The sequence below is a fragment of the Bombina bombina genome, chromosome 11, assembly GCF_027579735.1.
Source record: "Bombina bombina isolate aBomBom1 chromosome 11, aBomBom1.pri, whole genome shotgun sequence".
NCBI classification, from domain to species: Eukaryota; Metazoa; Chordata; class Amphibia; order Anura; family Bombinatoridae; genus Bombina; species Bombina bombina.
The window spans coordinates 199,944,883-199,969,645 of record NC_069509.1 but is presented as its reverse complement, the minus strand read 5'-3'; the positions used below and the strand labels follow the sequence as shown (position 1 = coordinate 199,969,645).

Below are 24,763 nucleotides of genomic sequence, written 5' to 3'. Positions count from 1 at the left end.
GAAGATACAAGTAAATCAGAGGACCAGAGACTCACTCCGTTGGTGGCTGTCCCTGGACAACCTGTCACAAGGGATGACATTCCGCAGACCGGAGTGGGTCATCGTCACGACCGACGCCAGTCTGATGGGCTGGGGCGCGGTCTGGGGATCCCTGAAAGCTCAGGGTCTTTGGTCTCGGGAAGAATCTCTTCTACCGATAAATATTCTGGAACTGAGAGCGATATTCAATGCTCTCAAGGCTTGGCCTCAGCTAGCGAGGGCCAAGTTCATACGGTTTCAATCAGACAACATGACAACTGTTGCGTACATCAACCATCAGGGGGGAACAAGGAGTTCCCTAGCGATGGAAGAAGTGACCAAAATCATTCTATGGGCGGAGTCTCACTCCTGCCACCTGTCTGCTATCCACATCCCAGGAGTGGAAAATTGGGAAGCGGATTTTCTGAGTCGTCAGACATTGCATCCGGGGGAGTGGGAACTCCATCCGGAAATCTTTGCCCAAGTCACTCAGCTGTGGGGCATTCCAGACATGGATCTGATGGCCTCTCGTCAGAACTTCAAAGTTCCTTGCTACGGGTCCAGATCCAGGGATCCCAAGGCGGCTCTAGTGGATGCACTAGTAGCACCTTGGACCTTCAAACTAGCTTATGTGTTCCCGCCGTTTCCTCTCATCCCCAGGCTGGTAGCCAGGATCAATCAGGAGAGGGCGTCAGGTGATCTTGATAGCTCCTGCGTGGCCACGCAGGACTTGGTATGCAGATCTGGTGAATATGTCATCGGCTCCACCTTGGAAGCTACCTTTGAGACGAGACCTTCTTGTTCAGGGTCCGTTCGAACATCCGAATCTGGTTTCACTCCAGCTGACTGCTTGGAGATTGAACGCTTGATCTTATCGAAGCGAGGGTTCTCAGATTCTGTTATCGATACTCTTGTTCAGGCCAGAAAGCCTGTAACTAGAAAGATTTACCACAAAATTTGGAAAAAATATATCTGTTGGTGTGAATCTAAAGGATTCCCTTGGGACAAGGTTAAGATTCCTAAGATTCTATCCTTCCTTCAAGAAGGATTGGAAAAAGGATTATCTGCTAGTTCCCTGAAGGGACAGATTTCTGCCTTGTCTGTGTTACTTCACAAAAAGCTGGCAGCTGTGCCAGATGTTCAAGCCTTTGTTCAGGCTCTGGTTAGAATTAAGCCTGTTTACAAACCTTTGACTCCTCCTTGGAGTCTCAACTTAGTTCTTTCAGTTCTTCAGGGGGTTCCGTTTGAACCCTTACATTCCGTTGATATTAAGTTATTATCTTGGAAAGTTTTGTTTTTAGTTGCAATTTCTTCTGCTAGAAGAGTTTCAGAATTATCTGCTCTGCAGTGTTCTCCTCCTTATCTGGTGTTCCATGCAGATAAGGTGGTTTTACGTACTAAACCTGGTTTTCTTCCAAAAGTTGTTTCTAACAAAAACATTAACCAGGAGATTATCGTACCTTCTCTGTGTCCGAAACCAGTTTCAAAGAAGGAACGTTTGTTGCACAATTTGGATGTTGTTCGCGCTCTAAAATTCTATTTAGATGCTACAAAGGATTTTAGACAAACATCTTCCTTGTTTGTTGTTTATTCCGGTAAAAGGAGAGGTCAAAAAGCAACTTCTACCTCTCTCTCTTTTTGGATTAAAAGCATCATCAGATTGGCTTACGAGACTGCCGGACGGCAGCCTCCCGAAAGAATCACGGCTCATTCCACTAGGGCTGTGGCTTCCACATGGGCCTTCAAGAACGAGGCTTCTGTTGATCAGATATGTAGGGCAGCGACTTGGTCTTCACTGCACACTTTTACCAAATTTTACAAGTTTGATACTTTTGCTTCTTCTGAGGCTATTTTTGGGAGAAAGGTTTTGCAAGCCGTGGTGCCTTCCATTTAGGTGACCTGATTTGCTCCCTCCCTTCATCCGTGTCCTAAAGCTTTGGTATTGGTTCCCACAAGTAAGGATGACGCCGTGGACCGGACACACCTATGTTGGAGAAAACAGAATTTATGTTTACCTGATAAATTGCTTTCTCCAACGGTGTGTCCGGTCCACGGCCCGCCCTGGTTTTTTTAATCAGGTCTGATAATTTATTTTCTCCAACATAGGTGTGTCCGGTCCACGGCGTCATCCTTACTTGTGGGATATTCTCCTTCCCCAACAGGAAATGGCAAAGAGCCCAGCAAAGCTGGTCACATGATCCCTCCTAGGCTCCGCCTACCCCAGTCATTCTCTTTGCCGTTGTACAGGCAACATCTCCACGGAGATGGCTTAGAGTTTTTTAGTGTTTAACTGTAGTTTTTCATTATTCAATCAAGAGTTTGTTATTTTCAAATAGTGCTGGTACGTACTATTTACTCAGAAACAGAAAAGAGATGAAGAATTCTGTTTGTATGAGGAAAATGATTTTAGCAACCGTAACTAAAATCCATGGCTGTTCCACACAGGACTGTTGAGAGCAATTAACTTCAGTTGGGGGAACAGAGTGCAGTCTCTTACTGCTTGAGGTATGACACATTCTAACAAGACGATGTAATGCTGGAAGCTGTCATTTTCCCTATGGGATCCGGTAAGCCATGTTTATTACGATTGTAAATAAGGGCTTCACAAGGGCTTATTTAAACTGTAGACCTTTTCTGGGCTAAATCGATTGATTATTAACACATATTTAGCCTTGAGGAATCATTTTATCTGGGTATTTTGATATAATAATATCGGCAGGCACTGTTTTAGACACCTTATTCTTTAGGGGCTTTCCCAAAGCATAGGCAGAGTCTCATTTTCGCGCCGGTGTTGCGCACTTGTTTTTGGGCATGCAGTCGCATGTGAGAGGAGCTCTGATACTTATAAAGGACTTCTGAAGGCGTCATTTGGTATCGTATTCCCCTTTGGGTTTGGTTGGGTCTCAGCAAAGCAGATACCAGGGACTGTAAAGGGGTTAAAGCTTAAAACGGCTCCGGTTCCGTTATTTTAAGGGTTAAAGCTTCCAAAATTGGTGTGCAATATTTTCAAAGCTTTAAGACGCTGTGGTGAAAATTTGGTGAATTTTGAACAATTCCTTCATGTTTTTTCGCAATTGCAGTAATAAAGTGTGTTCAGTTTAAAATTTAAAGTGACAGTAACGGTTTTATTTTAAAACGTTTTTTGTACTTTCTGATCAAGTTTATGCCTGTTTAACATGTCTGAGCTACCAGATAGACTGTGTTCTGAATGTGGGGAAGCCAGAATTCCTATTCATTTAAATAAATGTGATTTATGTGATAATGACAATGATGCCCAAGATGATTCCTCAAGTGAGGGGAGTAAGCATGGTACTGCATCATTCCCTCCTTCGTCTACACGAGTCTTGCCCACTCAGGAGGCCCCTAGTACATCTATCGCCAATACTCCTTACTATGCAACAATTAACGGCTGTAATGGATAATTCTGTCAAAAACATTTTAGCCAAAATGAACCCTTGTCAGCGTAAGCGTGGCTGCTCTGTTTTAGTTACTGAAGAGCATGACGACGCTGATATTAATATCTCTGAAGGGCCCCTAACCCAATCTGAGGGGGCCAGGGAGGTTTTGTCTGAGGGAGAAATTACTGATTTAGGGAACATTTCTCAGCAGGCTGAATCTGATGTGATTACATTTAAATTTAAATTGGAACATCTCCGCATTTTGCTTAAGGAGGTATTATCCACTCTGGATGATTGTGAAAATTTAGTCATCCCAGAGAAACTATGTAAAATGGACAAGTTCTTAGAGGTGCCGGGGCTCCCAGAAGCTTTTCCTATACCCAAGCGGGTGGCGGACATTGTTAATAAAGAATGGGAAAGGCCCGGTATTCCTTTCGTCCCTCCCCCCATATTTAAAAAATTGTTTCCTATGGTCGACCCTAGAAAGGACTTATGGCAGTCAGTCCCCAAGGTCGAGGGAGCGGTTTCTACTTTAAACAAACGCACCACTATTCCCATAGAGGATAGTTGTGCTTTCAAAGATCCTATGGATAAAAAATTAGAAGGTTTGCTTAAAAAGATGTTTGTTCAGCAGGGTTACCTTCTACAACCCATTTCATGCATTGTCCCTGTCACTACTGCCGCATATTTCTGGTTTGATGAACTGCTTAAGGTGCTCGATAGTGACTCTCCTCCTTATGAGGAGATTATGGACAGAATCAATGCTCTCAAATTGGCTAATTCTTTCACTCTAGACGCCTCTTTGCAATTGGCTAAGTTAGCGGCTAAGAACTCTGGGTTTGCTATTGTGGCGCGCAGAGCGCTTTGGTTGAAATCTTGGTCGGCTGATGCGTCTTCCAAGAACAAGCTACTAAACATTCCTTTCAAGGGGAAAACGTTGTTTGGTCCTGACTTGAAAGAGATTATCTCTGATATCACTGGGGGTAAGGGCCACGCCCTTCCTCAGGATCGGCCTTTCAAGGCAAAAAATAGACCTAATTTTCGTCCCTTTCGTAAAAACGGACCAGCCCAAGGTGCTACGTCCTCTAAGCAAGAGGGTAATTCTTCTCAGGCCAAGCCAGCTTGGAGACCAATGCAAGGCTGGAACAAGGGAAAGCAGGCCAAGAAACCTGCCACTGCTACCAAGACAGCATGAAATATTGGCCCCCGATCCGGGACCGGATCTGGTGGGGGGCAGACTCTCTCTCTTCGCTCAGGCTTGGGCAAGAGATGTTCTGGATCCTTGGGCGCTAGAAATAGTCTCCCAGGGTTATCTTCTGGAATTCAAGGGACTTCCCCCAAGGGGGAGGTTCCACAGGTCGCAGTTGTCTTCAGACCACATAAAAAGACAGGCGTTCTTACATTGTGTAGAAGACCTGTTAAAAATGGGAGTGATTCATCCTGTTCCATTAAGAGAACAAGGGGATGGGGTTCTACTCCAATCTGTTCATAGTTCCCAAAAAAGAGGGAACGTTCAGACCAATCCTAGATCTCAAGATCTTAAACAAATTTCTCAAGGTCCCATCGTTCAAGATGGAAACCATTCGAACTATCCTTCCTTCCATCCAGGAAGGTCAATTCATGACCACGGTGGATTTAAAGGATGCGTATCTACATATTCCTATCCACAAGGAACATCATCGGTTCCTAAGGTTTGCATTCCTGGACAAACATTACCAGTTCGTGGCGCTTCCTTTCGGATTAGCCACTGCTCCAAGGATTTTCACAAAGGTACTAGGGTCCCTTCTAGCGGTGCTAAGACCAAGGGGCATTGCAGTAGTACCTTACCTGGACGACATTCTGATTCAAGCGTCGTCCCTTCCTCAAGCAAAGGCTCACACGGACATTGTCCTGGCCTTTCTCAGATCTCACGGCTGGAAAGTGAACGTGGAAAAGAGTTCTCTATCCCCGTCAACAAGGGTTCCCTTCTTGGGAACAATTATAGACTCCTTAGAAATGAGGATCTTTCTAACAGAGGCCAGAAAAACAAAGCTTCTGGACTCTTGTCGGATACTTCATTCCGTTCCTCTTCCTTCCATAGCTCAGTGCATGGAAGTGATCGGGTTGATGGTGGCGGCGATGGACATAGTTCCTTTTGCGCGCATTCATCTAAGACCATTACAACTGTGCATGCTCAGTCAGTGGAATGGGGACTATACAGACTTGTCTCCGAAGATACAAGTAAATCAGAGGACCAGAGACTCACTCCGTTGGTGGCTGTCCCTGGACAATCTGTCTCAAGGGATGATGTTCCACAGACCAGAGTGGGTCATTGTCACGACCGACGCCAGTCTGATAGGCTGGGGCGCGGTCTGGGGATCCCTGAAAGCTCAGGGTCTTTGGTCTCGGGAAGAATCTCTTCTACCGATAAATATTCTGGAACTGAGAGCGATATTCAATGCGCTCCAGGCCTGGCCCCAGCTTGCGAGGACCAGGTTCATTCGGTTTCAATCAGACAACATGACGACTGTTGCGTACATCAACCATCAGGGGGGAACAAGGAGTTCCCTAGCGATGGAAGAAGTAACCAAAATTATTCTTTGGGCGGAGTCTCACTCCTGCCACCTGTCTGCTATCCACATCCCAGGAGTGGAAAATTGGGAAGCGGATTTTCTGAGTCGTCAGACATTGCATCCGGGGGAGTGGGAACTCCATCCGGAAATCTTTGCCCAAGTCACTCACCTGTGGGGCATTCCAGACATGGATCTGATGGCCTCTTGTCAGAACTTCAAAGTTCCTTGCTACGGGGCCAGATCCAGGGATCCGAAGGCGGCTCTAGTGGATGCACTAGTAGCACCTTGGACCTTCAAACTAGCTTATGTGTTCCCGCCATTTCCTCTCATCCCCAGGCTGATAGCCAGGATCAAGCAGGAGAGGGCGTCGGTGATTTTGATAGCTCCTGCGTGGCCACGCAGGACTTGGTATGCAGATCTGGTGAATATGTCATCGGCTCCACCTTGGAAGCTACCTTTGAGACGAGACCTTCTTGTTCAGGGTCCGTTCGAACATCCGAATCTGGTTTCACTCCAGCTGACTGCGTGGAGATTGAACGCTTGATTTTATCGAAGCGAGGGTTCTCAGATTCTGTGATCGATACTCTTGTTCAGGCCAGAAAGCCTGTGACTAGAAAGATTTACCACAAAATTTGGAAAAAATATATCTGTTGGTGTGAATCTAAAGGATTCCCTTGGGACAAGGTTAAGATTCCTAGGATTCTATCCTTCCTTCAAGAAGGATTGGAAAAAGGATTATCGGCAAGTTCCATGAAGGGACAGATTTCTGCCTTGTCGGTATTACTTCACAAAAAGCTGGCAGCTGTGCCAGATGTTCAAGCCTTTGTTCAGGCTCTGGTTAGAATCAAGCCTGTTTACAAACCTTTGACTCCTCCTTGGAGTCTCAATTTAGTTCTTTCAGTTCTTCAGGGGGTTCCGTTTGAACCCTTACATTCCGTTGATATTAAGTTATTATCTTGGAAAGTTTTGTTTTTAGTTGCGATTTCTTCTGCTAGAAGAGTCTCAGAATTATCTGCTCTGCAGTGTTCTCCTCCTTATCTGGTGTTCCATGCAGATAAGGTGGTTTTACGTACTAAACCTGGTTTTCTTCCAAAAGTTGTTTCTAACAAAAACATTAACCAGGAGATTATCGTACCTTCTCTGTGTCCAAAACCAGTTTCAAAGAAGGAACGTTTGTTGCACAATTTGGATGTTGTTCGCGCTCTAAAATTCTATTTAGATGCTACAAAGGATTTTAGACAAACATCTTCCTTGTTTGTTGTTTATTCAGGTAAAAGGAGAGGTCAAAAAGCAACTTCTACCTCTCTCTCTTTTTGGATTAAAAGCATCATCAGATTGGCTTACGAGACTGCCGGACGGCAGCCTCCCGAAAGAATCACAGCTCATTCCACTAGGGCTGTGGCTTCCACATGGGCCTTCAAGAACGAGGCTTCTGTTGATCAGATATGTAGGGCAGCGACTTGGTCTTCACTGCACACTTTTACCAAATTTTACAAGTTTGATACTTTTGCTTCTTCTGAGGCTATTTTTGGGAGAAAGGTTTTGCAAGCCGTGGTGCCTTCCATTTAGGTGACCTGATTTGCTCCCTCCCTTCATCCGTGTCCTAAAGCTTTGGTATTGGTTCCCACAAGTAAGGATGACGCCGTGGACCGGACACACCTATGTTGGAGAAAACAGAATTTATGTTTACCTGATAAATTTCTTTCTCCAACGGTGTGTCCGGTCCACGGCCCGCCCTGGTTTTTTTTAATCAGGTCTGATATTTTATTTTCTTTAACTACAGTCACCACGGTACCATATGGTTTCTCCTATGCAAATATTCCTCCTTAACGTCGGTCGAATGACTGGGGTAGGCGGAGCCTAGGAGGGATCATGTGACCAGCTTTGCTGGGCTCTTTGCCATTTCCTGTTGGGGAAGAGAATATCCCACAAGTAAGGATGACGCCGTGGACCGGACACACCGTTGGAGAAAGAAATTTATCAGGTAAACATAAATTCTGTTTTTCTTTAACTACAGTCACCACGGTACCATATGGTTTCTCCTATGCAAATATTCCTCCTTAACGTCGGTCGAATGACTGGGGTAGGCGGAGCCTAGGAGGGATCATGTGACCAGCTTTGCTGGGCTCTTTGCCATTTCCTGTTGGGGAAGAGAATATCCCCACAAGTAAGGATGACGCCGTGGACCGGACACACCGTTGGAGAAAGCAATTTATCAGGTAAACATAAATTCTGTTATCCTGTCGGGTGCTGGATTGTTCACTTTGTCCTAATGTTGAGGGGGTTCCGGGCTCGGATCCTGCTAAGACTTCATTGTGGGTTCTAGAAGTCCTTTGGCCTCGGAACCAAAGTTCTCCATTCCCTTATGGTTTGGAGGTTTGGATGACCCCTGGACATGATTAGATGGTGATTTTCGTTTTCACTCTTGGTATTTTCTGGATGTCTGTTTCTTGTGGCCTAGTCGCAGTACCTCTCGTAGGTTACTGGGGCTGTTCTTTTCCTTTCTTGGGTGGTCGGTACATCTGTGTCTTGAAGTTTGGGTATGTCCTTATTCCTTCCTTTTCAGTATCTCGCTCGCTCTCATAAAGGGAACGCCGGGGGTTTGGGTTATTCCCTTCTTCCCTCCCCCCCCCCCCCGGCATTTTCCCCTTGTCAGCTTGTCTGCCAGGAGTTGTGAGGCTCCCATCATTATTCCTTGTGCGGTACAGGGATTTCCGGGAGCCTGATCCTGTATGGATCTTTGGAGATTGTCGTCTTCTTAACCTAAGGGCTTGTTTGGAGCCTGTCCCTTGTAATCCCTGTGGTTTTAAGACTATGGGGCCCTTCGACCCTCTAGGAGATCTAGCTCTTTGGGCTTGCAAGCAAAGGGTCCTGGGTTCAGATCCACCTCCGGGTGCTGGTTGCCATCTTCTTAGGCCTGTTAAGATGTCTTTCTAGGCTCTTTGGTCTGAGTCTATTGCGAGTGGCCAATGTCCAAGGACATTCGGATGTGGGATGCACTGCCCAGGGTGCACTCCTCCGTATGAGGCAACTTGTTGGTTCCTCAGGGGGTTAGAACATTCGGCCAGTCCCGGTTTCTGGGGGTCTGGCTTATGGCCATGTCTCTTGCCTGAGATTTCAGGGTCTGGATTTTGGATTTGGTCCTGGGCGGTTCAGTTTCCACCCTTAGGGTTTAGAACATCCGCTTGTTTCTCTTCAGGTGGCTCGGTTTTGTGTCTTATGGGAGATTTGGTAACTGCCTGACGGTTAGTTTTACTGTCTCTCAGGCGGGATCCTATAATTGTCGTCAGGGGCATCTATTGCACCTTGATGTGGGCTTGCGGTTGTTTGTATCAACTGAACTGGCGATAATGGCCGAATGGTCTCTTTTGAATTGGTATGGTTTTTACCATTTCTCTACATCCTTCTCCATGCCTATGACTGGGGTTGCGGTGCCTTTGCGTTTGCCCTCCTTTGTGGAGGTTTTGAAAGTATCACAGTATCCATTGAGGCCCTGAAGGTCCTTATCTTCTCATTTCCTAGGGGTTCTTCCCCTCCTTGCTGGCACGAGGTCAGGGGGCTGGATTCTGGTACTAGGGGATGCTGTAGTTCAGTGCCTTATCTCCCTTTTTGGGAGTGTTCCATCTTTAGGGAAGGGAGCTGTGTAGGTGTTCTGGAACCGGAGCACATAGTTTTTCTGTCATCGCTTTGTGGTAGCGTGCCAGCTTTAAGTAACGGTCAGTGCTGTTCTCCCATTGGTTTTGTTTCCTCTTAGGCCCCTCCTTCCTCTTTCTGAGGTCTGGTTCGGAGAATTTTTTATTCTCGGTCTTCAAACATTGCCAGACTTTTTGGGCTGGGTCCGTTACCTCGGAGTGGCGGTCGGGGATCTGACTGCTCTGTTGAGTCTTGACCGTGTATTGATCCTCTTCTCCTACCTTCGGTGTGGGGTTCTCTGTGTCCATCCCTCCATTGGTTGCATTTGCTACTGTTGTTGGATACTCTTCTAGGATCCGGATTTATTCCTGGACTGGAGTTGTTGCCGATATTTTTTTTTTTGGCCGTTCTCTGTGGGATGGTGTCCCACGGTGGCTCACGGTCAGCTTTGCTGCCTTGAGGCTGGAGCTTGCGAGTTCCTGTTCAGAGGTGGCTGTGTGTTCTCAGAGAGCCTTTTTTATCTGTTAGGGCAGTTAGTTTTTTTTCCCAATCCTTGTCTGCAGGGTCCGAATCTTTTTCGGTCCTGGTATGGTTTTCCTACCGATGTTTGTCTAGTTTAGCGGTTGTGTCAGCTAGACTTTGGTACAGTGGGGAGCTCGTGGCTTCCTTGGAGCACCGTAAGTTTTATTTGGTGCTGTGTCATGGATCTGAGGGTGGATCTTTGTTCTTCCTCGTGATCGCTCTTTCATGGGTGTTGAGTTACTCTCTAGTCCTTGTCCTTCTAGGGAGTTAATTTTCCTGGGCGGTGGTCTTGTAGCAACCTTGGGTTCGCTTTAATAATTTTAAAGTTTTTTTCTTACCCCAGTTGGTGGTCCTTTGGATCTCTTATTGGGCACTCTGTTCTCCCCCTCGGGGGTAGATGGCGGTTCTCTTCCTTCGGGTCGGGGTACGTTTTGTGGGAGCCGAGAGCCCGCAGGGCTTGGCTCCTCGGAGGCCTTGTGTTCAGTGGAATCTAGGGATTCTGGGTGGTCTCTAGCACGGCTTGCAGGTTGTTTAACTGATGGGCCGTTAATTAGACCTTTCAGGTTTTTACCACTTGTTTTCTAGTGCTACAGTGTTTTATCAGGTTTTGGGTAATTTCATGTGGTGGTGCCCTTTGTTTGCATTGTGTCCTCTATAGCTTGGGTATTCTTTTCCCAAAAGTAATGAATGCAGCTGGGGACTCTTCCCATTTTAGAAGAAAAACTTAAATTATGCTTATCTGATCATTTTTATTTCTTCTGACGGGAAGAGTCAACAGCTCCCCACCGGTGTCTTATCTATGGGGCGGCCGTATTTTTCTGTTCTTCTGGCACCTTTTGCACCCTATTTCTCCTACTGTTCCATGTTCCCTTGGCAGAATGACTGGGGGATGAGGGAGGTGGGGGGAGGTATTTAAGCCTTTGACTGGGGTGTCTTTGCCTCCTCACGGTGGCCAGGTTCTGAATTCCCAAAAGTAATTAATGCAGCTGTGGACTTTTCCCGTCAAAAGAAAAAATTATCAGGAAAGCATAATGTAAGTTTTTTTTTCACACGTTGGGGTAGCGCAATTTAGGTTTACGCACGTCCTTTTAGTCTTTCTATGTTTACTGTTGCGACGGGCTAGTACACGTTCAAACAGTTGAGCGCGCCGGGTTTTGGCGCGCAAAATCTACTTAGCTGCCCGTTTGTTTTGTTTTTGCACGCTGCGTTTTTTTTCTGTCCTAGCATTTAATTTCTCCTGCTTTGTTTTGCTAAGCGCACATTGTACCTGTGCCTCTTTCATTCCTCAAGCTTTTTAGGGGGGTTTTAGTGTTTATTGCATTGCTTTGCCATATGCTATGATGGAGCAGAAGGATTCTGTCACTAAATCTACCCAAAAACTGAGTCTCCTGAACACCTTTCTATCATTATTAGGTGGTGTTATTGTAAGAGCTGAAGTGCCTTCTCTTGCTCATTTATGTGGCTCATGTTTAGATTTGTTAATGCAATCAGACGACTTTCTCTGGGTATTATTGCACCTACGGTTTGTTCATTACAGGATAATGCCGACTCCTGTCATGAAAATATTTTATCAAGGCTGCAGTTTCTGAAGCATTGGCTGCTCTCTAGCCATCAAACGTGTAATAGATCAGATTAGATTTTACCTTCTACATGTACTATGTGCCCGCCCTGAGACCAGGGATACTGTTTTGTCTTCTGATGGTGGTTTCCTCTGGATATGAGTTACTCATGTTATTTCCTCTTTTTTGTTTAAAGTTGAACATATTCATTTTAAATTACTTTAGGGTTTAAAGTTTCTTAAATCCTGGTCCCCTGATATGGTGCCTAAATCTAGATTGTCCCTTTCGTTTCAGGGAAAGAAGTAATTTGGCTCTGATTTAGATTCTATTATTTCTTCTGTCAGTTTATCTGTTTCTGCCTCTGATTCCTCTTCCCAGAGTGATTTCCAAGATAAGGCTAAAGAAGTTGTCTGTAATCCTGATTTGCCCCAGCATGGCCTCACAGGATTTATTATGCGGATCTTGTTCAGATGTCCAGTTGCCCTCCTTGTCCTCTTCCTCTGCTGTAAGACCTTTTGTCTCGAGGTCGGTTTTTCCATCAGGATCACAAGTCTTTTTGAATTTGATGGCACTGAAATTGAATGCTCAGTCCTTAGACATAGGGGTTTCTCTGATTCTTTTGATTGAAACCCTGATTCCGGCTCGTAAGCCTGTAATTAGCAAAATCTCCCACAAGGCATTTATTTAATGTGTATAAATTGTGTTTTTCTGGCATTCTTTCAGAATTTCTAGGATTCTGTAGTTTTTGCAGGATGGTCATTTTGATGTTTTTGCTTCTTCTAAGGCAGTCTTTGGTGAAAAAGGTTCTTCATGGTAGTGAGAGTCCACGAGACCCCACCCTTTTTTTTTGGGGGGGGGGGTTATTTTTTTCTTCGGCACATCTTTTTTCCTGCTCCTTTTATGGCTCTTATTCCTTTTTCTTACCTCACTTTGGCTATACGTTAGACTGAGGTACGTGTGAGGCGGGAGTGGTTTTGTAGAGCTCTTGGGATTTGGGAAACTTTGCCTCCTACTAGTGGTAGAGAAGAGTAATTCCTAAGAGTAAATAATAAATGTTGTTTTTCAGTTGCCCCCCCCCCCCCCCCGTCCTATTTAACCTTGCTGTGCTTTTCACTGTCCTTACCCCACTTGAATTTGCCTCTGTGTTTGTCTCCTTTTCCTTTTTGTCATTTTGCTTTTCTGCTCTCCCTGCCTGATAAGAGTAGAATATAAACACTGTGGTACAGACAGGTTGCAATGTAATGATAGAGGATTTGCTCCTCTGGGGCCCCTCCTTAGGGCACCTAATGTTCTATTTATTTGTATTCTTTACCTTGGGATATTGTCTGGTGAACCCCAACAAGTGCCCCTTTTGCTTCCCTGCTGCAGCCAACATTAGTTTTGCTGTGGTGTGACCGCTTGGTATTCCGCCAGTCGTGTGACACTATGGCCTGATGTGCGTATGATGAAGTGGGGGAGCCTTTTTACGTTAGTGAGGTGGTATCAGGAATTAGAGACTCCTTTAGATATGGAGAACAAGCAGTAGTACATTTTACTATTCATGGCTATACAATTGTATTGTTAATATGAAATCTGTCTCTTCAGTTCCTCTCACTGTGATCTCTTTTCAGTGGTGTCTCTACTACAATAGACCCTTTTTGGGATATCAGCTTGGATCTCCCAGGCTCCTCTACACCATTCTGGCCCCTGAGCCCAGGAAGTGACGGTGGTGTTGTAAATGGGGAAAGTCACATGTCAGGAACGACCACTCTCACGGACTGTCTCAGAAGGTACGTGGTACTGAGGATGCTGCACAGTGTTTGCTGACAGGGGGGGGGGGGTAAGAAAGCCGTAGTTTTCTCTTATGAAAGTATCTAACAGGTTTAAACTATTCACAGTTCATCTCTTCACTGCTGCAGTTATTCTTAGATATTCGGAACACTGCCAGTGTACTTAGTGCATGCCAGCAGTATGCCAGGCGCCAAATCCCTCTAGTTGTGCGTACTAGCTTTTCTTGATAAAGATTTGTTTTATGCGGGATGTCCAAAAGGATAATTTTGGTTCCATGTTTCCTGGCAGGTTTACACGGCCCGAGCATTTAGGGAGCAGTGCCAAAATCAAATGCAGCGGCTGCCACAGCTACCAGGAATCTACTAAACAGCTCACAATGAAGAAGTTACCTATTGTGGCCTGTTTCCATCTAAAAGTAAGTAGCCTGCACTTTCCTTATAAAGAGACGGCAAAGACCAGTTGTTTATATACCCGTATATTTTGTTTTATGTATAAGCAGTAAGTTCTGCTGATCAACCAGTGAGCACTCAGTCCTTAAAAGAACAGGAAACCCAAACATTTTCTTTCATGAGAAAAACAAACTATTTTATATTTTAGTGCTTTTCTTCTTAAATGGAGAGTCCACAGCTGCATTCATTACTTTTGGGAAATAAGAACCGGGCCACCAGGAGGAGGCAAAGACATGCCAGCTAAAGGCTTAAATACCCCTCCCACTCTCCTCATTCCCCAGTTATTCTTTGCCTTTCGTCCCAGGAGGTGGGCAGAGTAGTGTCAGAATTTAATTTGTCTCTTATGGAGGGTAGTACTCTTCGGCATGGGACAAGAGTTTTAATTAGTCCTGTCAGTCTCTCAGTGAGGGCTTGGATGAAAGAGTCCGGAGATGCAGGAAGAGTCTTTCTGCGAAACCATCCTGACTCATGTAAACAGCTCCTCAATCAATCGACGTTGTCGAACTCCGCTGCCTGCTTTCTTCTCTCAAGTCCATGGCGGAGGCGATGCTACTATCCGTCACACTTGAAGGGCCATGTTCCTGTTCTACAGCGTAGATTCCGGTAAGATTTATTTTCTTCGTGAACGTACTGTACTACAGATGTTTTCCAGAGAGGCTACCACCTTGCGGGACTAACTTAAAGGGACATCAAACCCAATTTTTTTTCTTTCATGATTCAGAGCACGAAATTTTAAGCAACTTTCTAATTTGCTCCTATTAATTTTTCTTCTCTTGCTATTTTTATTTTAAAAGCAGGAATGTAAATCTTAGCAGCCAGCTCATTGTAGGTTCAACACCATGGATAGCGCTTGCTTATTGGAGGATTACATTTACCCACCAATAAGCAAGCATAACCCAGGTTCTCAACCAAAATTGGGCCGGCTCCTATGCATCACATTCCTGCTTTTTAAATAAAGATAGTAAGAGACCAAAGAAAAATTGATAATAGGAGTTAATTAGATAGTTGCTTAAAATTGCATGCTCTATATGAATCATGAAAGAAAATTTTTGGGATTAAGTGTCCCTTTAACATAAGGGTCTTAGTGAGTCTCCTTTTAGTATCTTGGAATCAAGGGTTAATATCTCCTGAGGGGGGGTTATTGAACAGGTTTTTTTTTTAATCATGTTTATCTGATTCAATCTACTTATGTGAAGTGTTAAATGGGCTCATGGCTTAGAACATAAAGGTCTTTGGAAGTGACGCAACCTTATGGTTGGGCGCACTTTTTTTGGACGATATAGTTTACCTTCTGGCTGGGCGCGATTACGTTCCGTCCTCCATTTCCACATTCCTGACCGTGTGGCGACGGAGAAATTCTAGTTCGCAGGGCTTTGGTTCATAGGAGGTGGTGAGTGCCCCAACCATTGTGGATGTGCCGTTTTGTTTTGTCTTAAAATAGTCCATATTGGCATATTCTCTATCCCATTATGGAGGATTCTGATGCTGAGACTGTAAACATTTCAGACTGTTATGAAGGATTCTGATACTGAGACTGTTCTAATTTCAGATTCAGCTTCTTCCTGGGAAGAATCCGGATTGGCCTCGTTGACACATGTCAATCAGTTATGTTCGGTGTGCCGTATTAGAGCGCCTTGTTCCTCAGGCTCGGGGAATCAAGGGTCAGCTGAGCCATTTGCCTCTGGGGGTCCTGTCCTCCAAGAGGCGAGTTTCCTACCGCTCCATACTTCTACACATGCGGGTAACCCAGATTATAATTATTCCTCCACGCAGGGCGGCTTGTTCCCCCTGGAGGTTGCAGCACATTTACACTTCCACATATTCTTGGCGATTATTCGTCTGCAGAGACCATACGCAATTGTGCTCGTGCCCTATTGTCCCAGGTCTACCGCCTTGGGGATTGCCTGTACAGTTCCCTGCGGGTGTAACTGTCCCTGAGTGTTGTGCCTTTCGTTAGGGTTGCGTGCCTTTGCGTCTTACTCGGACATGTTTTTCAGTTATTAAATGATCCTATCCTTTTCGTATACGTGAATTTTCAGTCTGCTTCGAATGGTGCACCTTATTAGAGATGTGGGGATGATGTAATTTCCTGACTGTTCTTTTTGAGATCCTTCCCAGTTTTTTGGAAGATTAGGACTCAGTTTGGCTGGTCCTGCGGTAGTCCTGCTTTCTTATTAGGCGTTAACGTACGGGTTGCCTTACATTTTCTTTTTATCCAATTAGGATGTCTCTTAATTTATTTTCCTTCCGGAATCTTAAACTGGGATCGATACTCTGTTACTTCTGCGGAAGTGTTTTTGGGGACATGTTAGTCCTATGTTTGTCTGTCTGTTTTCCCTTCTTCCCCTCTGAGGGGGGATTTATGCAGCTTGACGGTTAGGACCTGGGTTGCAGGCTGGTCCTGTTGGGTTTGGATCTGTCTTGTGGCTAAGACACATGGCGCCGTTCTGATTGGCTGGTCCGGTCGAAGTGCTGAGTGCTCATGTTATCATTTGTTTTACATTCAACTAAGCATTCTAGATCTAGAGGACCTGTGGGTCTGCAAGGCAGGAAGGATTGTCTCAGTCCTTATAGCCTTCAATTTGGATGACTGGGTCAGTGGAGCTTCTGCTGCATCACACTCTCTTGCATCTGGTATTGTTGGACCCTAGAGTTCCTCCCCATGAGGGAAGGGTAAGCTGTATTCAGACTCCTTTAGTGTATTGGACACTTCCAAGGGGGACTTTTCACATTTCTCGATTGTCTATAAACAGACAAAGAGAGAGGCCTACATACCATGGGGGTGATCCGCCCAGTCCCAAAAGAGGAACAGGGGCTAGGTTTTTACTCAAACCTGTTTGTGGTTTCCAAAAAAGAGGGAACTTTCAGATCAATCTTGGATCTCAACATTCTAAACAAGTTCCTCAAAGTCCCATCATTCAAGATGGAGACTATTCGGTCTATTCTACCTCTGATCCAGGAGGGTCAATAAATGACCACCGTGGACTTAAAGGATGCGTATCTACACATCCCTATTCACAGAATTTTCACAAGGGTGCTAGGGTCCCTTCTGGCGGTTCTATGACCACGGGGCATAGCAGTGGCGCCTTATCTAGACAACATCTTATTTCAGGCGTCAACTTTCCAGCTATTCAAGCTTCACACGGACATTGTGTTGGCTTTTCTGAGATCTCACGGGTGGACGGTGAACATAAGAGTTCTCTCTTCCCTCTTACAAGAGTTTCCTTCCTAGGGACTCTGATAGACTCGGTAGAAATGAAAATATTTCTGATGGCGTTCAGAAAATCAAAGCTCTTAACCACTTGCCGACCTATTCATTCCATTCCTCGGCCATCAGTGGCTCAGTATATGGAGGTAATCGGACTCATGGTAGCGGCAATGGACATAGTTCCTTTTGCCCACCTACACCTCAGACCACTACACCTATGCATGCTCAAACAGTGGAATGGGGATTATGCAGATTTGTCTCCTCAACTGCATCTGGACCAGGAGACCAGAGATTCTCTTCTCTGGTGGTTGTCTCAGGACCACCTGTCTCAGGGAATGTGTTTCCGCAGGCCAGAGTGGCTCATTGTAACGACAGATACCAGCCTGCTAGGCTGGGATGCAGTCTGGTACTCCCTGAAAGCACAGGGCTTATGGTCTCGGGAGGAATCTCTTCTCCCGATAAATATTCTAGAACTGAGAGCGATATTCAATGCGCTTCAGGCGTGGCCTCAGCTTGCTGCGGCCAAATTCATCAGGTTTCAGTCGGACAACATCACAACTGTAGCTTATATCAATCATCAAGGAGGAACAAGGAGTTCTCTAGCGATGATGGAGGTAACCAAAATAATCCGATGGGCAGAGGATCACTCTTGCCATCTCTGAGCAATCCACATCCCAGGAGTAGAGAACTGGGAGGCGGATTTCCTAAGTCATTAGACTTTTCATCTGGGGGAGTGGGAACTCCATCCGGAGGTATTTGCCCAGCTGATTCAGCTATGGGGCACACCAAAATTGGATCTGATGGCGTCCCGTCAGAATGCCAAACTTTCTCGTTACGGGTCCAGGTCCCGGATTCCCAAGGCGGTACTGATAGATGCTCTAGCAGTGCCTTGGTCCTTCAATCTGGCCTATGTATTTCCTCTCCTTCTACGTCTGGTTGCCAGAATAAAGCAGGAGAGCTTCAGTGTTTCTGATAGCACCTGCGTGGCCACGCAGGACTTGGTATCCAGACCTAGTGGACATGTCCTCGGTTCTACCATGGACTCTGCCAATGAGGCAGGACCTTCTAATCCAAGGTCTGTTCACGCATCCAAATCTAATTTCTCTGCGTCTGACTGCTTGGAGATTGAACGCCTGATTCTATCAAAGCGTGGTTTCTCTGAGTCGGTCATTCATACCCTGATTCAGACTAGAAAGCCTGTCGCCAAGAAAATCTATCATAAGATTTGGCGCAAATATCTTTATTGGTGTGAATCCAAAGGTTACTCGTGGAGTAAGATTAGGATTCCTAGATTATTGTCTTTTCTCCAAGAAGGTTTGGAGAAGGGATTATCAGATAGTTCCTTATAAGGACAAATATCTGCTTTGTCTATTCTTCTACACAAACGTCTGGCAGATGTCCCAGACGTTCGAGCATTTAGTTAGGCTTTGGTCAGAATCAAGCCTGTATTTAAATCTGTTGCTCCGCCATGGAGCCTAAATTTAGTTCTTAAAGTTCTTCAAGGGGTTCCGTTTGAACCTATGCATTCCATGGATATTAAGCTTCTATCTTGGAAAGTTTTGTTTTTAGTAGCTATCTCTTCGGCTCGAAGAGTTTCTGAGCTATATGCTTTACAGTGTGATTCCCCTTATCTTTTTTTTTCCATGCAGATAAGGTGGTTTTGCGTACCAAACCTGGGTTTCTTCCTAAGGTTGTTTCTTATAAGAATATCAATCAAGAGATTGTTGTTCCTTCACTGTGTCCTAATCCTTCTTCAAAGAAGGAACGTCTGTTGCACAATCTTGATGTGGTTCGTGCTTTAAAGTTCTACTTACAAGTAACTAAAGATTTCCATCAAACATCTTCATCGTTTGTTGTTTATTCTGGTAAGCGGAGAGGTCAGAAGGCTTCGGCTACCCCTCTTTCCTTTTGCCTGAAAAGCATCATCCGTTTGGCTTATGAGACTGCTGGCCAACATTTTCCTGAAAGAATTACTGCTCATTCTACTAGAGCTGTGGCTTCCACATGGTTTTTAAAAATGAGGCTTCTGTTAAACAGATTTGTAATGCGGCGACTTGGTCTTCGTTTCATACTTTTTCCAAATTTTACAAATTTGATACTTTTGCTTCTTCGGAGGCTATTTTTGGGAGTAAGGTTCTACAAGCAGTGCTGCCTTCCGTTTAAGGTCCCTGTCTTGTCCCTCCCTACATCTGTGTCCTAAAGCTTTGGTATTGGTATCCCACAAGTAAGGATGAATCCGTGGACTCGATACATCTTACAAGAGAAAACATAATTTATGCTTACCTGCTAAATGTATCTCTTGTGATGTATCGAGTCCACGGCCCGCCCTGTTTATTAAGACAGGCATATATATATATTTTTTTAAACTTTGTCACCACTGCACCCTATAGTTTCTCCTTTTTCTGTGGGTGCTCTCTCTGCCACTTCCTGTAGGGGAGGAGAATATCCCACAAGTAAGGATGAATCCGTGGACTCGATACATCACAAGAGAAATAAATGTATCGGGTAAGCATAAATTATGTTTTTTCTTTTCTTCTGACGGGAAGAGTCCACAGCTCCCCATCCGTACTTTTTATGTGGGGCGTCCTTATTTTATTCTTCTGGAACCGTTCACCCTTATATTTCTTCTACTGTTCCTCGGCAGAATGACTCGGGGATGAGGCAAGTGGGAGGTGTATTTAAGCCTTTGGCTGGGGTGTGTCTGCCTCCTCCTGGTGGCCAGGTTCTTATTTCCCAAAAGTAATGAATGCAGCTGTGGACTCCATCAGAAGAAATGAAAATTATCAGGTAAGCATAATTTATTTTTTTATATGAATGAGCCATTTTACTGTCCCTGAGATCTCTGCCTCAGGTATTTTAGCTGGTTCTACACAGTGGTTCCTGATGACATGTGGCGCCATCACCCGATATGTGCCTAGAAGTACTACCTACCATGTCAATTACTGTTTCTTTTTGTGCCCCCAGCGGTTTGAACATTCTGCAAAGCTGAGGCGGAAGATCACAACGTACGTTTCCTTCCCCTTGGAGTTGGACATGACACCATTTATGGCCTCCAGGTGAGGTGCAAAGTGTATAGTTCTCTCCCTAGATTTGACACGCGCTCTCAGGTTATCTAACAGTGTGATGATCTGTATTTCAGTAAAGAGAGCAGAATGAATGGACAGTATCAGCAGCCGTCAGACAGTCTAAACAGTGACAATAAGTAAGTAGCTATATGTCTTACTGCTGCCAGTCTTCACACTGGATTGATGGCATCTAATAATGCAGGGTAGAGGGCGCCAACTTGTGAGGGTAATGGAAGAGGGTGCCAACTTCCCATAGGGTAGTGGGAAAAGGCGCCAACTTTGCCGTAGGGTAGTGGGAGAGGGGGCCAACTAGGCATGGCAACTTTCGTTTATGACAGAACACAGATGAGGGCAAATGCAGATCTTTGTGTGTTGCACTTTCACACTATATCTGGCTCTGAAACAAATGTCAATACCTGCAGCCATATTAGTCATTTGTTTAGCAATCAAATGTCAAATCCAAAAATTTCTTCCATGCCTAGTGCCAACTTGCTTTAGGGTAGTTGTAGAAGATGCAGCTCCATTTGCTCTTTGGCAAATGATAGGGGCAGGGCACTAGCTCATGGACTCTTGCCACTTACATGAAAGAAAACATAATTTATGTAAGAACTTACCTGATAAATTAATTTCTTTCATATTGGCAAGAGTCCATGAGCTAGTGACGTATGGGATATACATTCCTACCAGGAGGGGGCAAAGTTTCCCAAACCTTAAAATGCCTATAAATACACCTCCCACCACACTCGTACCTTAGTTTAACGTATAACCAACTGTATAACTAAAGTAGTGAGGTGTAAAAATGCATACAAAAAGAGGAACTGGAAAAATGTGCTTTATAAAAAAAAAAAAAATCATAACCACCAAAAAATAGGGTGGGTCTCATGGACTCTTGGAACTATGATAGAAATTAATTTATCAGGTAAGTTCTTACATAAATTATGTTTTCTTTCATGTAAATGTCAAGAGTCCATGAGGTAGTGACGTATGGGATAGAATACCTAAGAGGTGGAAATCCACAGTCACACTAGAGAGGGAGGGATAAAATAAAAACGGCTATTTCTGCTGAGAAATTAAATCCAAAAGACAATTACATTTTCTTAAACATTTTAAAATAACTCAAATCATAGGCAGCAGAATCAAACTGAGACAGCTGCCTGAAGAACGTTTCTACCAAAGACTGCTTCAGAAGAAGCAAATACATAAAAATGGTAAAATTTAGTAAATGTATACAAAGAAGCTTCATTCTTGAAAGCCCAAGAAGTAGCGACTGATCTAGTAGAATGAACTGTAATTCTCTGAGGCGGAGACTGCCCCGCCTCTAAATAAGCTTTGTGAATCAAAAGTTTTAACTAAGATGTCAAAGAAATGGCAGAGGCTTTCTGACCTTTCCTGGAACCAGAGAAAATAGACTAGAAATCTTTCTGAAATCCTTAGTAGCCTCAAAATAGTATTTCAAAGCTCTTACCACATTCAAAGAATGTAGAGATCTTTCAAGAAAATTCTTAGGATTAGGACACAAGGAAGGAACAATTTCGCTACTAATGTTAGAATTCACAACTTTCGGCAGAAATTTAAACAAAGTCCACAAAACAGCTTTATCTTGATGGAAAATCAGATGAGACAGACTCGCAAGAGAGCCGACAACTCAAACTCTTCTAGCAGAAGAGATAGCCAAAAGAAATAACACTTTCCATGAGAGTAGTTTAATAACCAAAGAATGCATAGGCTCAAAAGGAGGAGCCTGCAAAATCCTTAAAGGGCCATTATACACATTTTTTCTTTGCATAAATGTTTTGTAGATCTATTTATAAAGCCCATAAAGTTGTTTTTTTTTTAAAATTTTTTTATAATTTTGCTTATTTTTAAAGAACATTGCTCTGATTTTCAGACTCCTAACCAAGCCCCAAAGTTTTATTTGAATACCGTCGGCTACCTTCTCCAGCTTGCTCCTGTTTGTGTAAAGGGTCTTTTCATATGCAAAAGAAGGGGGAGGGGGGAGTGTCTTATTTCCCACTTGCAGTGGGCTTTCCAACTACCTTTTCAACAGAGCTAAACTGAAAGCTTCTAAGTAAGTTTTTAAACCATTTTATACTGGATTTTATATCGGTATCTGTGCATCTTATTCTTTATAGTAGTGTCTATTACATGCAGTTATATGAAAATGAGTGTATACTGTCCCTTTAAAACCAAATTGAGACTCCAAGGAGGAGAATTATACTTAACAGATTTGATACAAACCAAAGCCTGAACAAATCAGTGAATATCAGGAAGTTTAGCAATCTTTCTATGAAATAAGACAGAGCAGCGATTTGACCCTTCAAAGTATTTGCAGACAAAACCTTATCCAAACCATCCTGAAGAAACTGTAAAATCCTAGGAATTCTAAAAGAATGCCAAGATAATTTATGAGGAGCATTATGAAATGTAGGTTTTCCAAACCCGATAATAAATCTTCCTTTAAACAGACTTACAAGCCTGTAACATAGTGCAAATCACGGAGTCAGAGAAACCTCTATGACTAAGAAATAAGCGTTCAATTTCCATACCTTCAAATGTAGAGATTTGAGATCCTGATGGGAAAAACGGCCCTTGAGACAGAAGGTCTGGCCTTAAAGGAAGTGGCCATGGTTGGCAACTGGACATCCGGACAAGATCTGCATACCAAATTCTGAGAGACCATGCTGGTGCTATCAGAAACACATAAGATTGTTCCATTATGATCTTGGAGATAACCCTTGGAAGAACTAGAGGCGGAAAAATGCAAGCAGGTTGGTAAAACCAAGGAACTGCTAAAGCATCCACCATCTCTGCCTGAGGATCCTTGGACCTGGAAAGGTATCTGGAAAGATTCTTGTTCAAACGGGAGGCCATCAGAACTATTTCTGGAGGACCCCACATCTGCACAATCCAATGAAACGCATCTGGATGGAGAGACCACTTCCCCGAATGCAATGATATCTTTATCTGGAAACCTAAAAAGGTTACCCTTGTTTGAGGAATCAAGAAACTCTTTTGTAAATTGATCCGCCAACCATGCCTTTAAAGAAACCACACTAGTTTTGTGTGAGATTCTGTTAAATAAAAAGACTGAGCTAGTACCAAGATATCGTCCAAATAAGGAAACTCCGCAATACCCTGCTCTCTGATTACAGATAGAAGGGCACCGAGAACCTTTGAGAAGATTCTTGAAGCTGTTGCTAGGCCAAATGTAAGAGCGACAAATTGGTAATGCTGGTCTAGAAAGAGAATCTCAGAAACAGATAGTGGGCTGGATGAATTGGAATGTGAAGATAAGCATCCTGTAAGTCTATTGTGGACATAAAATGCCATTGCTGAACAAAAGGCAGAATAGTCCTTAAAGAAAACTGCGCTAAAAGATCAGTGCTTGGCCTGCCCACTGATCGTACTTCTCACAGAGTGCGATCAAAACAAGAAAATAGTTGTAGGTAAGGATGTGGGTGGCGCCTCTTGGCCTTCTGTGTATAAAGTAATACTTCTTGAGAACAAATTATTTATTTTGTATTATAAATGAGATCTATATAAGATTTATCTCGACCAGGCAAATATTGATGTGGAAATATAACATAAAAATGTATTAATAATAAATTACGAATTTGGTAAAATATGTGCAAAACTTGGCTAAGTAAAATTTTGACACCGGTGTCTTAATATATTCTAAATATTTTATATTTAAAAACATGAATTGAGATATATAAAATATATCTATATACACTAATATCTAAAATTTCTAGCAATGACTAAACATCCGCAATTTATAGGTGTATTATCAATTTGTATTCCAATCCTGAATGACAACTGAAAAGACTGGATATACCTAAACTAGATTAAGGATGGGTTAATTATGCTGTGTTAAGTCTCTTATGTTCACAATTTGTAAAGTGAGTTCATTGGTTGGAGTCACAATGAGCAAGTGTATATTTCTCTCCTATTTATAAGTACGATGTTTTCATAAACCTTTAGTTTAGGCTCTCCCTTGATAAGAATTTGTTTAATTGGCTATGCCTTGATTACAGAGCAACTTTAGTGCTCATCGTTGTCTATTACAATATCTGTTAAACTGTATGAATAGTGCAAATATCCGATGGAAATGGATGGATACAAAGTCAGTGATATATATAAAATTGTTATGAACCGCAAGCGTTTCTTTAGAAGTGTTGCAATTGTTGCAGACACCCCTCTGGGTATAAGTGATGTTGCTTGCGTTCACACAAAAATTGTACTTACTGTTTCTTTGGCGTCCTCGCCATACTGATACCTCTCTGAGGTCAGTTTGTGATGCGTGTGTCTTTTGTCCAATCAATGCGAAGAAGTGAAGTGTGCGTACTCATTCAAAAATACCTGGTCTTTAATTCAAACTGCTACCGCTTTATTCTTTGACAACTTACAATGAAGTGGTTATGGGAGTTAATCTGAGGTTGGTATCCAGATAATGTGGAGCTGTGAAATGGAACGTCTACGCGTTTCAGCTACTCAGAACCTTTGTCAAGATGATCCTCTTTTCCAGCTCCTCCTCTATATAGGGTTGTTCATTAACCCTTCCTTCACTTTATGTAATTCGATCTTTACTT

At 43.7% G+C, this 24,763-nt stretch overlaps 1 protein-coding gene across 1 annotated transcript in view; it reads left to right on the top strand.

The window, feature by feature from the left end:
- Positions 1-24,763, top strand: part of USP22 (ubiquitin specific peptidase 22) — a gene marked incomplete in the record, with an annotated part of 358,413 nt that overhangs the window by 284,663 nt on the left and 48,987 nt on the right. The window contains 4 exon segments of the mRNA XM_053694724.1: positions 13,293-13,451; positions 13,741-13,867; positions 20,074-20,165; positions 20,249-20,311. Coding sequence (XP_053550699.1) covers positions 13,293-13,451; positions 13,741-13,867; positions 20,074-20,165; positions 20,249-20,311 — 441 coding nt within the window.